At 37.0% G+C, this 14,419-nt stretch overlaps 1 protein-coding gene and 1 pseudogene across 1 annotated transcript; one reads left to right on the top strand and one right to left on the bottom strand.

Moving 5' to 3' along the window:
• Positions 1-7,990: 7,990 nt before the first annotated feature.
• LOC113354513 (GDSL esterase/lipase At4g16230-like) lies at positions 7,991-9,635 on the top strand. Its single transcript, XM_026597829.1, has 5 exons — positions 7,991-8,253; positions 8,343-8,473; positions 8,553-8,789; positions 8,879-9,134; positions 9,251-9,635. Exons 1-5 carry the CDS (start codon positions 8,001-8,003, stop codon positions 9,475-9,477), a joined length of 1,104 nt encoding a protein of 367 aa, XP_026453614.1. The 5' UTR covers positions 7,991-8,000; the 3' UTR covers positions 9,478-9,635.
• Positions 9,636-10,200: 565 nt separating this feature from the next.
• On the bottom strand, positions 10,201-14,419 carry LOC113352786 (annotated as a pseudogene).

The following is a 14,419-nucleotide window of genomic DNA, read 5'->3' as shown; positions in this document are numbered from 1 at the left end:
AGACTTGTGAAGGTAACAAAATTTCTAGATTTAAATAAAATTTAGGAAAATAGCAAACTGACGTAAAATTTTATGGAGAAATAGGGGTTAAGATTCCACCAATCAACAATACTTATGTGATCTAATAATATTTTTACTATGCAATTTAAATAATTGGGTTGATTCTAAATATTGCCAAGAGCAGACTTTCCAAAATATCAAATGTTAATCACAAGTATAATGCATCAAGAGTCTAAAACTAAGCATGCATTATCAAGGGAAAACACAGTTGATTAATAAAAACCATTTAAATCATTTTTATCAATGCAATTAATCATATAAAAATATTGCATAAATTAATAAAATAGAGATTACCACATAATTATTGTGAGAGTGGCTTCCTCTGTCACCCCTGGGATTGGGTTTAGCTCCTCATCTCAAAAACACACTCACAAGATGTATTCATGGCTAAATAAGTGTTTTTATTGATGAAAATAATTGATAATTGAAGTTTGTAATGCTGTTATACTGTTGAAGCGTCACTGTTACAAAGGGGTAGTGCTGAAAATAATCGATACAACAGGAGTGCTGTATAACAACGACACAGAGAGTCCGCTGTTTCCACTGTTGAAGAACGACACTTCGGTACTGCTGTAATGAAGAACACGGGATACTGCTGTTTAAGACTGTTAAATAACGACTGACTCTGAGAGTCTGTTCTTCGTGTTCTTCAGGCGTGTTAATGGCAGCAGCAACAGCAGGTAACTTCTCTGCAACTCCTCCTGCGCCTCTCTGCTCGCCTCCAAACCTCCCCTAACTCTCTCCTAAAACTTTCTAACCCTTCTGTGACAAAAACCCAACTATATATAGCCTTCAGATTCCCTAGAAACTCGATCAAATTCGAGAATAAATCTCTTATTCTTCACGTGCAGTTTGAACAATAATTCCATCTGTCGATCTTTGTATGCGTCTGTTAGCTATTCTATTGCTACCAAAATCTTCTCTGACTTGAACTCGACTAAATACATGGTTGTCCAGCGTAGAAAATCCCCCACAAATCTCTCACCAATCTTTGAAAGTGAACAGCAACACACGTATCCTGTTTGAAATTTGATTACTTCTCCCGGCCATTCCAGCCCAATTGGTTGGGCCCAATTGCTTGTATCAGGCCTGTTTAGTCATGCAGAGTCCGTACGTACCAAATACAACAATTGAATCTCCTAAAATCACGTCCAAAATTCGATCTTCAAATCTGCCAGACGCTGCATAGTCTTTTCCCGCCAAAATCTTGAGTTTGAAAATTGAGAAGGGATTGATAGACACATTTATGTGTCTATTTTCATCTCTTTTGTGTATTTTGTTAGTACCCATTTGTTCTTATTACGGTGTTTTTATGTTTGTTTAGGTGTTTTTGGAGAAAATACCCTTCTGTGGAAAGAGTTGCTCAAAAAGTGATGATTTACACCCCGGAGAAATGTACCGAAGGCACCCCAGAAATGCACCGGAAGCACCCCAGAAATGTCCCGGAGGAACCCAGAAAAATTACTATTTCCACCCCAAAATTACTATTTCCACCCCAATTGCTAAAGGGACACCCGTACAGGATTAGGGGGAGGACATTTTCTTCTCAAAATTCAAATTCTGTTTTTGGCGGGAAAGTTTCTTCACACTCTGGTAGATTTTCCAATCAATTTTTGAAGGTGTTATACAGAGATTAAATGGCTGAAACTTTGTGGAAAGTTGTGATATGTCATAACATAGCTGTAATGGGTGTTTTGATCGATCAAATTTGGCTAGAAAACGTGTTTTAATCCACGAGTTGAAAACAAGGTGAAACACGCGTCAACGGGATTTGGAGAAGATTTTTAGCGTGTACTGAACGTGCTTAGCTGACTCAATCAATTATATGGAGCGTGAAGAAGGTTTTTAAGGAAAGAAATACAGCTGCATGCGTGTGGAAGATCAAAAAATGAAAATTTTGGCCGTGGAGAATATTTTTAATAAATGAAGATTATTTGGGAGATATGGACGGATTAAATGAGGATTATGAGTATAAATAGATGTATATTGGTACAATGGAGGGCTGTCGAGAGTTTGGGGAGGTTTGGAGGCGAGCAGAGAGGCGCAGGAGGAGTTGCAGAGAAGTTACCTGCTGCTGCTGCCATTAACACGCCTGAAGAACACGAAGAACACACTTACCAGAACCGTCGTTTTCCAGCAGTCTTAAAACAGCAGCGACAGCGCCAGTGGAAGCTAAGTATCGTTGTTTTCTGGACGCCTTATGTGAGTCGCAGATTCACTGTTTTAGTTCTTCTTTATCTTTTAATCAACTTTTTGAGCTATAAAAATGTATTTTGAGAACATGATTAATATGAGTAGCTAAACCCCAACATTGGGATGATGGAGGAAGCCGTTCTTTACGCATATGATAATTATATTAATTCTTTTTTGACTACTTGCACTTTTTATTGATCGATTTATGATTTTTCTTAATTGGTTGTGATATCGTATGATGATGTATGCTTGGTCGTAGTGCTTTCGATGCGTCATGCTAGTGATATACAATAAATATTCTAAAAATCTACCTTGGCAAGAATGAGAGTCCTTATGATTTGAGCTATAATTGTTTCAAATAAATATATGAATTGTGTGAATGATTAATGGTGGAATCCTGAGTCCTAGTGTCTCTTGATCCTGTGACAGAAATTTTGTATATATTTTTATTTTCTAAAAAAATTATCCTTCACAAGTCCGAGAGTTTGAACCTCATTACTACAACCACAGAAAATTTATAACCAGGGACGCCCCCTATCCTCTGATGGGGTGCGAATAGCAAGTGGGGCTGAAATAAAATTGTTGGGTGGAAATAACCAAAACTTGGGTGCCTTTAGTGATTTTTCTGGGATGTTTTCCGCACTTTTTCGGGGTTCCTCCGGGATATTCTGGGGTACTTTCGGTACAATTCTGGGGCGCTTCCGGTACGTTATAAACGGAGGTCCAAATGCCGCATTTTTAGCCAATTTCGCCACAAAGCCTTATTTTTCCAAACACACCTACAAATAAATAAAATAACCAAATAAGTACGATATCGAGCACTAACTATATATACAAATGAGCTATATTAGACACATAAATGCGTCTATCAATGTGATACCTTTGGGGTTATAACTCGCGGACCTAAATCAAAACCAAATACAAAATCAGTTATCCCCCATTTGAGTACCGGCATACTCGTGTGTTAGGGTTAAGTTTTGAAAAAAAAAATTCTTCCATCTTCCTATTCTCTTCTTCATCGTTATTCATATATACTCTACGATTAATCGTTGAATCAAAAATTTCTTCGTCGATTAAAACCAACCCATAAGAATGCCTCCACGAAAGAAATCTGAGCAAAATTGATTGCTCAACAAAAACAAGAAAAGAGGATTGCTTTGATTGCTCAAGAGAAAGAGGAAGAAGAACAAGAGAACTCGGACGATCAACCTCTCGTAAACATGGCTTCTGTGAGAAGGTAAGTGATTTAGAACTGTTTAATTAGTGTTTCAATCGATTTGTCGCTATGGGTTTAGGTCAAAATCGCAAACCCTAACTGAAACAGTTGAGTTTCGGTAGCTTCCGGCATTCAATTTAGTATGAATACCACATCGGAACAGTGCAGCGGCATTCAATTTAGGATGTAGACCACACCGGAACTTGGTTACGGCATTCGATTAAGGTTGAAGACCACACCAGAAATTAGTTAAGACATTTGATTTAGGATGAAGGCCACACCGGAACTATGTTAGGGCGTTAAAATTAGGTTGAATACCATGCCGGCATCCACGACAATTATTTGGCAATGCCGATAATGGTTCCCGACATGTAATTGTTTGAATTTACTATGCCGTGTTTTGGTCACGGCATGGTCGATACTTTGTTAAGGTATGCCGGTAGTGATGATTCTATGCCGTTATGTGGTGTATCTATGCCGGTATTAGAAATGAAAGTTAGTTGTCTTATATTTATTTCGTGCTTCTTTTGAAATAGGGCTAAACCAAAGGAAGCTAACAAACGAAAAACTAAAGATGATGGCATTAAGAAAACAAGGAAGGACGGTCTTTGTACTCCTCAATCTCTTCCTCCTAGAAGGAAAAAACAGGTTGGCAACAAGCGTTTGGGGGCACCTACAAGAGGTGAAGTTTGGAAGAGTGACCGTGACCGTAGTAAACTCGCAATCCGTGAACCTACCGGAGCAGTTGAGGAGGAAGATGAGCAAGATGAAGAGGAAAGTGAGGAAGAAGATAATGAGATTGATCTAAGTCAATTAGCAACCCAAAGCCAATTAGTAGTGCAACAAGGTGATCTAAGTCAACAACCGACACAAGGTAAGGGCACATGCAAAGTAATAGTTAAAGGTTCACACCTTCCTCATATTGATGACATGATACCTGACCTTGATCGTGGTAGAATTTGGGGTGCAACTTCTTTTGATCTGGGCATCTATTTGTCTACAAGGACTCTTGGGCTCGTACTATCTATAAAACCTATGTAAGAATTTCTATCTCGTGCATATGTATTGTTTTGTATTTATATAAAATCTCTTAATTGTATTATCTCCTAACTGTAGGATCATAAGAAGGCTGTGCATGTTTGCCGAAACCAAGCCTTTCTCTTATGGATATCCTTCCTCGTACGAGTCTTGTATACTCTATTAGTCTTCTTTGGATATACATAACCCTTTCTGTTATGGACATCCTTCTTCTTGTATTGCCTACTTCTCTCACAAACCATCTCAAAACGATTATCTGAACATTGGGTATTCCTCACCAAGACACACATTTTCTTAAGAGATGTCTCTTTGTCCCAAGCAATTGCTTCCTCTGGAGATTTTATTCCCTACATAAGGACAACAATGGGAGATTATAAGGATCATTACAAGCAATCCCCACATAAATTTCTAAAAACTAGGTGAAAAGTATTGTTTGGTAACACACCAGAGGCATTTTATAATATTTGGATGTATCCGGACCAAGCGGTTGGGAATTTGTTGGATCAATGTATGTCACAATCTAAGGAATGAATGAAAATAAAAATTGAATTAGTTCCAAATATAATTAAATTACTATGCCGGGTACTAGTTCCGGTATGCTCGACGACAGCTCCGGCATATTAATCTCAAAACAACCAAAGCCAGAAACCGATACCGGCATGTTCTGGAACTGCACTTGAAAAAGAGGACCTAATTTAAAACAGTACCGGCATTGTATTTTCTTGAAGATAAATGCCGGAAAAGGAATTGCTGGCATGCTCGTTACACAAGTTTTGACGCCGGAACCAAAATCCGGCACGGTCGATAATTTAAAAACCAATCCGGATATTACTACCAAAATCACTAACTTCTGGATGTTTTTCTTGTGGTACGGGGATGCTCTTTTTATAAGGTTCAAAGCCGGAATGTAGTACCGACGTGCTCAATAATTTATATACCACGCCGGTATTGAAGTTCAAAATTCTTTAAATCCTAGATGTTTTTATTGAGGTACCGGCATGGTAAAGTTAGGAGTGAACCATGCCGGCTGAATATTCCATAGGATATTCGGTGGTAGATAAAAAGTTAACTGCGTCGGCATGGAATTTTTGGTTAAAGACCACGTCGGTAAATATTTCAAAATGGGGGATATTGTTAACCGACATAGAAATAGTATGAACACGATGCCGGTAGTTATGGTGCCGACATGGTATTCATACTACTTCTATGCCGTCACAGAGCTTTTTCAGAGAAAAAAATAGCGGATTAAAAAAAAAAAAAATCAAGTTTTCGACCTCTTAGCAGCATTACCTGTGTATTGGGGATGCTTGTATGTTAAACGGGTTTACTTTCTTTGGTTTCTTCTTCAAAAAACACTTTATGCTCACAAAAATCATGATCCAAGGGTGTTGGTTCTTCATATAATTCCAATTGTGAGTTGTTATCATTAACCGAAGATTGAAGATATGCTTTTTGTTGTAGTTGAGCTAAAGATTCAACAGCTGCAATTCTCTCCTCACAATCATCTTCCATTTTCACAAAAAAAGTTCCTTCTCAAATTTTTTCCCCTCCTTCTACTCTCACCACACTCACACAAATTCAAATAAAAATACACACTAATCATTTATCAAAAATCTTAAGATTTTACTAATTATTATTAACCACTAAACCTGATTAGTGAGGAGTAGATTAGGAATTAAAAAATTAATTAGATAAGGAGTGACCCTGATTTGATATTTGGATCCAGTTTTTGTCCTTTTCCTCTATCCCCCAATTAGTTTTGATTAGGAGTGAGCATGGGCCGGTATGGACCGGTTTTCGTCTCATCCGCATCCAATCCATTACATTACGGATTTCAAATTTGGCATCCGCATCCAATCCATATCCAACGGATTTGCATCCAATGAATGCACGGATGGACGGATTGGATGCGGATAATCCAACGGATTTGTTTTAGTTAAAATTTATAGTAAAGAAAATAAAACTAACACAAATGACTCCTTATAAAACATACATATCCAATGGATACGTATACAAATATAAAAATGCCATGTACAACAACCCAAGCAAACATCTTAAAAATTCCTAAATGATCATAGTATTTTCTAGAACTATATAAATGCCCTTAATTTAACGGATATGGATGTCCAACGGATTTTCAAGGTTGCATCCGGGCCCGATCCGTTATCTGTTGGATTTCAGAAATTCAATCCGCATATAATCCATTAATGAACGGTCCGGACATCCATCCGCAAATGAACGGTCCCGATTAAACCCGCGGATTACCGGCCAAATGCTCACCCATAATTTTGATATCCCCAATCGCCCGTTCTTCTTCAACTTCCTATATTTGGGCTTATTTTATTTTGGCCCATGCAATAAAAGTTTTCTTGAACCCATTTTTTCAAGGAAAAGCCCATAAATTTTTCTATAGAATCATATTTTTCTTCCAAACGGCAAGTTCTTTTTCCCCCTTTTCACCTCAAAATGATAAGTTCCGCCACCGGAAGTGCACAAGAATATGCTTTATTGCTGGCCTTGGCCATTTCCCATCAAAGTTATCCTTGTTGTGTAAGGCCATCAAGTCATCTCATCTACGTCATCACTAGACTAGACATTCAAACAGTGTTAATAATCTACATAAAATGGTCCTTTAATTTGTTTCATTGCCCATCAAAAAAAGATTTTCCGGATGGCCACAGGCACCTAGGCATTGTCAACTACACCACTGCACTCGATTTCCTCCTCTCCATTTTCGTAGAAATTAAGGCACCTTACAATATGCTAAAGTTTATCTGTTTGTATGGGTGCATACACATAAATGACGTAAAAGTTTGTTAACAGAAAAATCTTACTAAAACATATCTTACATATACCCATAAAGTGACGCAACATACAAGGAAATGCATACCGTTATTCAAAATCTTACCTACTAGTTTTGAGTTCGTTAAGAATTTAATGCTCTCATCGTTCAGGGAATGCATAAAAATCCCAAGCCCCGTTACTCGGTGAGCTTGTTAAGAATTCATCCTTTATCAAATGCAGAAAATCCCCCAACCTCTCCAATGCGGGAGGGATTTGAACTCCAAATCTGTTGGTGCAACCAACAAATATCCGATTAACTTAACTGTTGGACACTTATATTTTAGCTAATGCTTAATGTTAAAGTTAGTTTTCAGGTGCATTTCTCTCTTTTTTTTTTGTAAATAAAGTCGTAAAACGTTGATAACACCTTAATTTAAAACTCACCGGCATGGTAACCGATCCAAAACTAAGAAATGTGAAGTCAGTTCTGAGCTGTTTGATACGATTAACTAAAATATCACATCAGCAACTTGTCCCCAAAAATGTGGTCCATTATTGTCCAATCTCATTGACTTTGTATATTTTAATTGTTATCTTCACAGTTGAAACCTCTTTAAATAATCCAATACTCTAACAAAAACTGAATCTCATACATTCTATTAATACCAGCGTTCTTCGGATCATTCATTGGATCAAAATTGCTCGAATCATGGGTGTATACACAACTTGTCATGTTCTTCTTGAACTTTTAATTTTTGCCTCATTGTTGCTCAGATCTTGTTCAGCTCTGGACAGATTTTCTTCTAACTACGTTTTTGGAGATTCTTTGGTTGATGTTGGTAACAATAACTACATTGCAAGTATTGCCAAGGCAAATTACTTACCAAATGGACTTGATTTTCCTCCCAGACTTAATCCCACAGGACGATTCTGTAATGGAAGAACGGTCGTCGACATTATAGGTAACTACAACTATGTAAATTAACTGTTCGTTTTTTCGAAGTACTATATTTTTTTCTTATTTTCTCTGTTTTGGGTATACTTTGATCAGGTCAAGAATTGGGCTGGAGAACTTTCACTCCGGCGTACTTGGCACCAACTACAGTGGGAGACGTTGTTCTTAATGGAGTTAATTACGCGTCCGCAGCTAGTGGAATTCTTAATGGAACGGGCATGAATTACGTAAGCTTGGTTCATTTACTATAAAAGAATTTGTTCGAAAATGGTTTCATCGATATCATTGATTATATTCTGAATTCAGGGTGGACGTATCAACATGGATTGCCAGCTTGACAACTTTGCGAAAACAAGACAATACATAATCTCAAAAATGGGTTCTTCTGCGGCTTCAGAACATCTAGGAAACGCTCTATTCTCTGTCACAACTGGTTCTAATGACTTCATTAATAACTACTTGTTAAGTCCTACAACTGCAGTCTTCGTTAACCCTGAAACATTTGTTAATCAAATGATTGCAAGATTCGATATTCAACTCAGAGTAAGAATTCATACATTCTTCTTCAAATCGGATTTGTTTTTATATTGTAAATCAATTTTTTTCATTGACGCATGTTTTTCTAATTGTAGAGACTATATGACATGGGTGCTAGGACGATTGTTGTTGTAAATGTAGGACCAATTGGTTGCATTCCAGATCAACGGGATAAGAACCCATTGGCCAGAGATTCATGTGTCGATTTGCCGAATCAATTAGCAGTATTATTTAACAAAAAATTGAAGGCTCTTATAATGGAATTGAACTCCAATCTTGCGCAATCTAAGTTTTTGTATGCAGATGTTTACAGCATTGTTTCTGACATCATTCAAAATTATCAATCTTACGGTAAGCAGAGGAATTTTCAGCCATACAACTTATTTAAGAAATTGTCTACAATTTTTTTTCCCCTCCCTTTAAAACACTTTTTATTTATTTTTTTAATATATTTTTTGTGAATGCAGGTTTTGAGAATTTTGATAGTGCATGTTGTAGACTTGCGGGTAACTATGGTGGTTTGGCTCCATGTATTCTACTTTCCACTATTTGTCCGAACCGATCTAAGTATGTATTTTGGGATCCATTCCATCCAACTGATGCTACTAATTTCATTATCTCCAAGAGATTACTCGACGGAGGTTCTAACGATATTTACCCGACAAATATTCGGCAACTAATGCAGGGTAATTAGATATCGTGTGACCTCGTTACGTAAAACATTTAAATGTGTAATAAACAGCATGGACACTCTGCATTTTCCAGAAACCATTTGTATCCAGTGAAGGAATTTAACATAAGTAACAAAGAAAATTCCACTACATAAATGGGAGTTAAAAACATAAGCTCTATTTTGTTGCCTAAGCTGACGGATTTGCACAAAAAGTAGATGCATCGTCTTTAGTAGTCAAACTCGTTGCATTCTGTTGCTCAAAACTGCTTTCCTCCGGAATGAATCCATCACATCCATCCCAGACTTACCGAATAAGTAATGGGAGAGCTAAGTGATCTTTTATATGGCTGCACCATTCTTAATAGTACTTGATAAAATGTCTCATTCGACTCTCTCGTCTCTTCACATTCAAACATTTGTTCTTCAAAGGCTATGGCTTGAGTATTCCGAACTTATCTCGGTAGGATGTCTAAATATAGTCTTAAACGAGTGTATGAGGGATTTCTATAATCCTGGCTTTCTAAATTAGTATCCTGATGGATTAATACTCAGAAAAGAACACTTTGCTTTTCAACAGGCACAACTTTTAGTAGGTACCAATAACATTATTATACAGTTATTAATACTTAACTAGGATATCGGTATTTTCCATAATCCATATTATTTAATAAACACATCATGGCAAGGTTGCAGATGATAGATGTGGAGGTTTGCATACATGTATATATGGCACAGTTATCATCTTTAAGTATTAGAAGAGCTTGCTTTATGCCGAGGACAAGCACAATTTTCCTTTCCAATATCTAGTGCGATACAAGTAGGTTGAACCTTTCCATCCTGGAGCCAAATCGAGCGTTTCATGATCAGATCATTCAAGAACTCATCCAATGTCTTGATAGTGACACTCGGCATAACCACAACATGTGAAAGGTTTCCCTGACAAGCAAGATGCCAACGCCGAACAAACTCTTCATCTTTTGGCCTTTCAAATACAACAGTAGTACTGAGCTCATTAAGCATCACACTAATCCCTTCAGTACGTAAACGGTTTTTCAGATAATGGGCGTTCGTGAGGCATGTTTGGAGTTCTTTTTGAAGCCCTCCATAACCTTTACTGTTTAGAGTGTACCACAGGAAGATTGGGGCATGACCAGTGCGACTTCCCGTGATTGTGGCATCCCTTGAAGCAATGTACTCAACATTCCTTGACATGGCATTGATGTGATCCAACCTTGTTATCTGAACACCACAAGGTGTTGGACAACCAATAAACTTGTGGCCAGAAACACCAACACTCCCTATTGGCTTCTTAAATGAGATTTTTGGTGCCTGCCCAATTCCACAAACAACTCAGTTAAGCAAGCAATTGAGACTAAAGAATGAAATGAAGAGAGCTGCGGAAATCAAAACAACCCACAATCACAAAAGATCATAATAGAATATTGACTGCCACACTTGTCTCTACAAATTCAAACTTTTCCAAAAGCACTTGTTCAACCCACAGGATATATATTTTTTGTTTTTTACCCCTGTAATTTTGTTAATTGCACCCAAAGATTTTGTTTCTAAAAGCTACCCAAACATGTTATACGTACAGACTCTTCGAACAAGTTTTAATTAGCAAATGTCTTTTTGACGAGAATTGACTCACTTAGAAGTTAAAATCGTATAGGGGGAGGGAGAAAGAGAGAACTTACATGTTCGATAAATGGCATCATAAGCCCAAATAGAGCCCCATCGCAGTGAATGTAAAACCTATCTTCTGAGAAACCAGCTGCTTTAAGGGTTTCTATAACCAGGTCCAGATCGTCAACAGCTCCTTTAACAGTTGTTCCTGCAAAGATGTAGACATCAGAATTGAACCTTCTTGATCATCACATGCATAAAATAATAAAGAATTCAAGTAAAGGCACACCAATATTGACGTTAATGATAGCTGGTTTGTCCTTGTTCAGGAGTAGTTTAGCTTTGAAATTGGCACAATCGATTGCTCCAGTGTTAAGAGTATCAACTTTTACACAATCCATTCGGTACATTCGTGCAGCTTTAAAGACGGAATAATGTGAATCTTTTGACGCATATAAAACTCCATCTGGATAAACGTCTCTCCTACAAACACATTGTTTTCATTATTATTTCCGGCTATGATATACATAAGACCTAGGTATCTACAGTTCGGCTATGAATTAATAGTACTCACCCCACAAGGATACCATGAAGATTGCATTCTGTACCACCATTTGTAACGTAGCCCCAGTACTCATGATTTTCTATTTCCCAGAGTTGAGCAAACCAATCTAACACAGCCACCTCAAATTCTCTGGAATGGACACCACAATTGCTCTCAATAAAGGGATCACCAGCATTGTTGAGGTGGAAACGTTGCAGCCAAGCAAGTGCAGCACCATGATTCAAGTTCAGATTAAGAGGGTAACCTGTACGTATGTCTTCTAAACTTATTAGCATCAGATCAAGCAAAATTTGAAAAAGTGAAAGGACTAGTATTTGCGGGAGTATAATTTAAGATGAAATTAGAAGATATATCGCAAGCTAATGAAGGTTGACGTTCATGTATGTAATATCTTGCAGACTCCATGAAACCCCTAAGCTTGTCTCTAGCCAAGGAAATGAAACACCATTTCTTTGACCTTGTTCTTAATGCAAGAAGAAAATACAATGAATTGCATGCATGGCCTAAAGTGAGTAGATCTAAAAATAAGATGGACATTAGTTCTGCTTTTGTACCTAAAAGATGCTTTTTCCTATCAAGAAGAAATGTTTCGTATTTAGCCAGTATGGTATCCATAGCCGCTTCTCTTTCTCCAGGGTTCTCATTATCAGCATCAGGCTCTGTAATAGCATGAATAAGCGTTGCATCGTGAAAATTTCTTCCCAGAACAATTTCTCCTGGTCTGTCTGTATTTATTACTTCATTATCAGGTTCTCTACCACTTTCAGCGAAACCTTCCGGTACAGATTCAATCTTTCCAGTTCCGACCCCAACAGTACTTCCAGTCATGATTACTAAACAATTAATAGTATACTGTATGTAAGAAAAGAAAAGAGATTCTATTTAGCAGAATGTTATGTAAGAAAATGGGATACTTCTTTAATTAGCATTACATATATAGATGTGCATGAGTACATGGACCTGACGAACTTACGATATGTAAGAACAAATATCTTTTTGAGAAAATAGTATTCCCCTTAGGCCTTATCCTAACAAACATAAATTTAGCACGACAACTTCAAATTGAAACTACCTAGGTGCAACTTAGATACACGCATCAATAGTTTTAGTTGATTATAAAGTGAAAGTGTAACTTTGAAATCGCGCATCTTTCAAGTGTCATGGTAAAAACAACATTGCTAATAGGGATTGATTTAAATGGGATTGGTACCCTCTGCAGTTAACTTATACCCCCATTAGCAGCCATGTGGCAAACATGGATTATGAAATAAATTGACGGGTTTCATTTTAAGTGAAGTTACTATTGTAAACACAGTGAAGGACAGGCGAGTCCCATCAAATGAACAGAATTGGTCAATGCAAAAACTGGGTATATGTGAATATTTGACTTACTTCAAATATTTCACTGGGAGGCTAACACCGAAAGTAGTGGGGGTTTCAGGCTTTCAGGGGCAATGGTGGTGGTACTGGTGAATCAAGATTGCCTTAACTAGGCTAAAAAGTTATTTTGTTCACAAGCATGCCAAAAGTTGTGTTAATAAGGCTAGCTATTCTAGTGTGAGTCGTTCAAATATTTACATCAGAGAATATAGCGTGATCATATTCTGATAATACCTAACTGATTAAAATTTCTCTTGATTAATTAGTCGATCAAGTATGCCAAACATTCTTTCACCTGAAGAACACTTATGAAATTGATCTTGTTTTACAAACACCATGAAAATCTTCGACCACCATCAACGGATTCGTGCACAGACTCCACCATTCATCACCATGAGAACCATCCAGAAGAACAATAGCTCTACCTAACAATTAATTAACAACACATCACACTCTAACCCAGAAGGAATTCAATATGATACTCCAGAACATGACAAGAATACGGTGTATCTATAACAAACCATCGGATATCTCCTTTGAGCGATTCTCAAAGCCACCACTAATCTAACATACTTTATACCACCATCATACCTAAGATACTTGCTAGAAATATATGCCGCGTGAACCCCATACTGTTTTATACATGCTTCCGAGATCGCAGATTGTTTACATTAAGTGCAAGCCATGAAAATACTTTAACATAGACTTTAAAACATAAATAAACAATATTTCATCCATAACTTCAAAGGTTGGATTTCTACAATTATATAAATCTAGTCCTATATATATATAGATAATATAAACTTAACCTTTAAAAAACCTTAACTTTAGGAACAAGTTTTCCTAACTAGCTAGGTTCTTAAGTTACTAAACTTTAGGAACAATATTTTCTAAACTTGATCACCAGGTGAACTTTTTCCTAATAGGATTAACAAACCCATCTCAATGTGAAAGAGGCCAAAAACCAGAAACCCGCTAAATTCCTTACAATGCCGATTTCTAGTACAAAGAGCGTAAGTAAAGATGAATTTATATATCAATACATTTAGTGGTATACTTTTGGCTACACTCATAAACTCCTCCTCAAACTTAATTAGCTTCAGTAAAGAACGTATACTTAGTAATTAATCTCAGATGAGAATATCCCATGAGATAAACTTACTGTGAGCATATCTGAAAATTGATTAGCAGAAGAAAAAATAATCCAAATAATAGGAGCATGCATATTAATCCACAAAAATTCAAAAAATTCTCACAGTTTGAGTTTATGTATATGAATGAAAATTTTGTGTATAATTTGCGCTGAAAATGGGTCAGTATCCATGAGTGGGCCCTTTAACACTCCATTAAAACTTTATTAAGATGGATACTTCTGATTTACAGTGAATCCAT

Source organism: Papaver somniferum, chromosome 2 (genome assembly GCF_003573695.1).
Source record: "Papaver somniferum cultivar HN1 chromosome 2, ASM357369v1, whole genome shotgun sequence".
NCBI lineage: Eukaryota > Viridiplantae > Streptophyta > Magnoliopsida > Ranunculales > Papaveraceae > Papaver > Papaver somniferum.
Note: the sequence above shows the minus strand (reverse complement) of the source record. Positions and strands in the feature narration are given on the sequence as shown.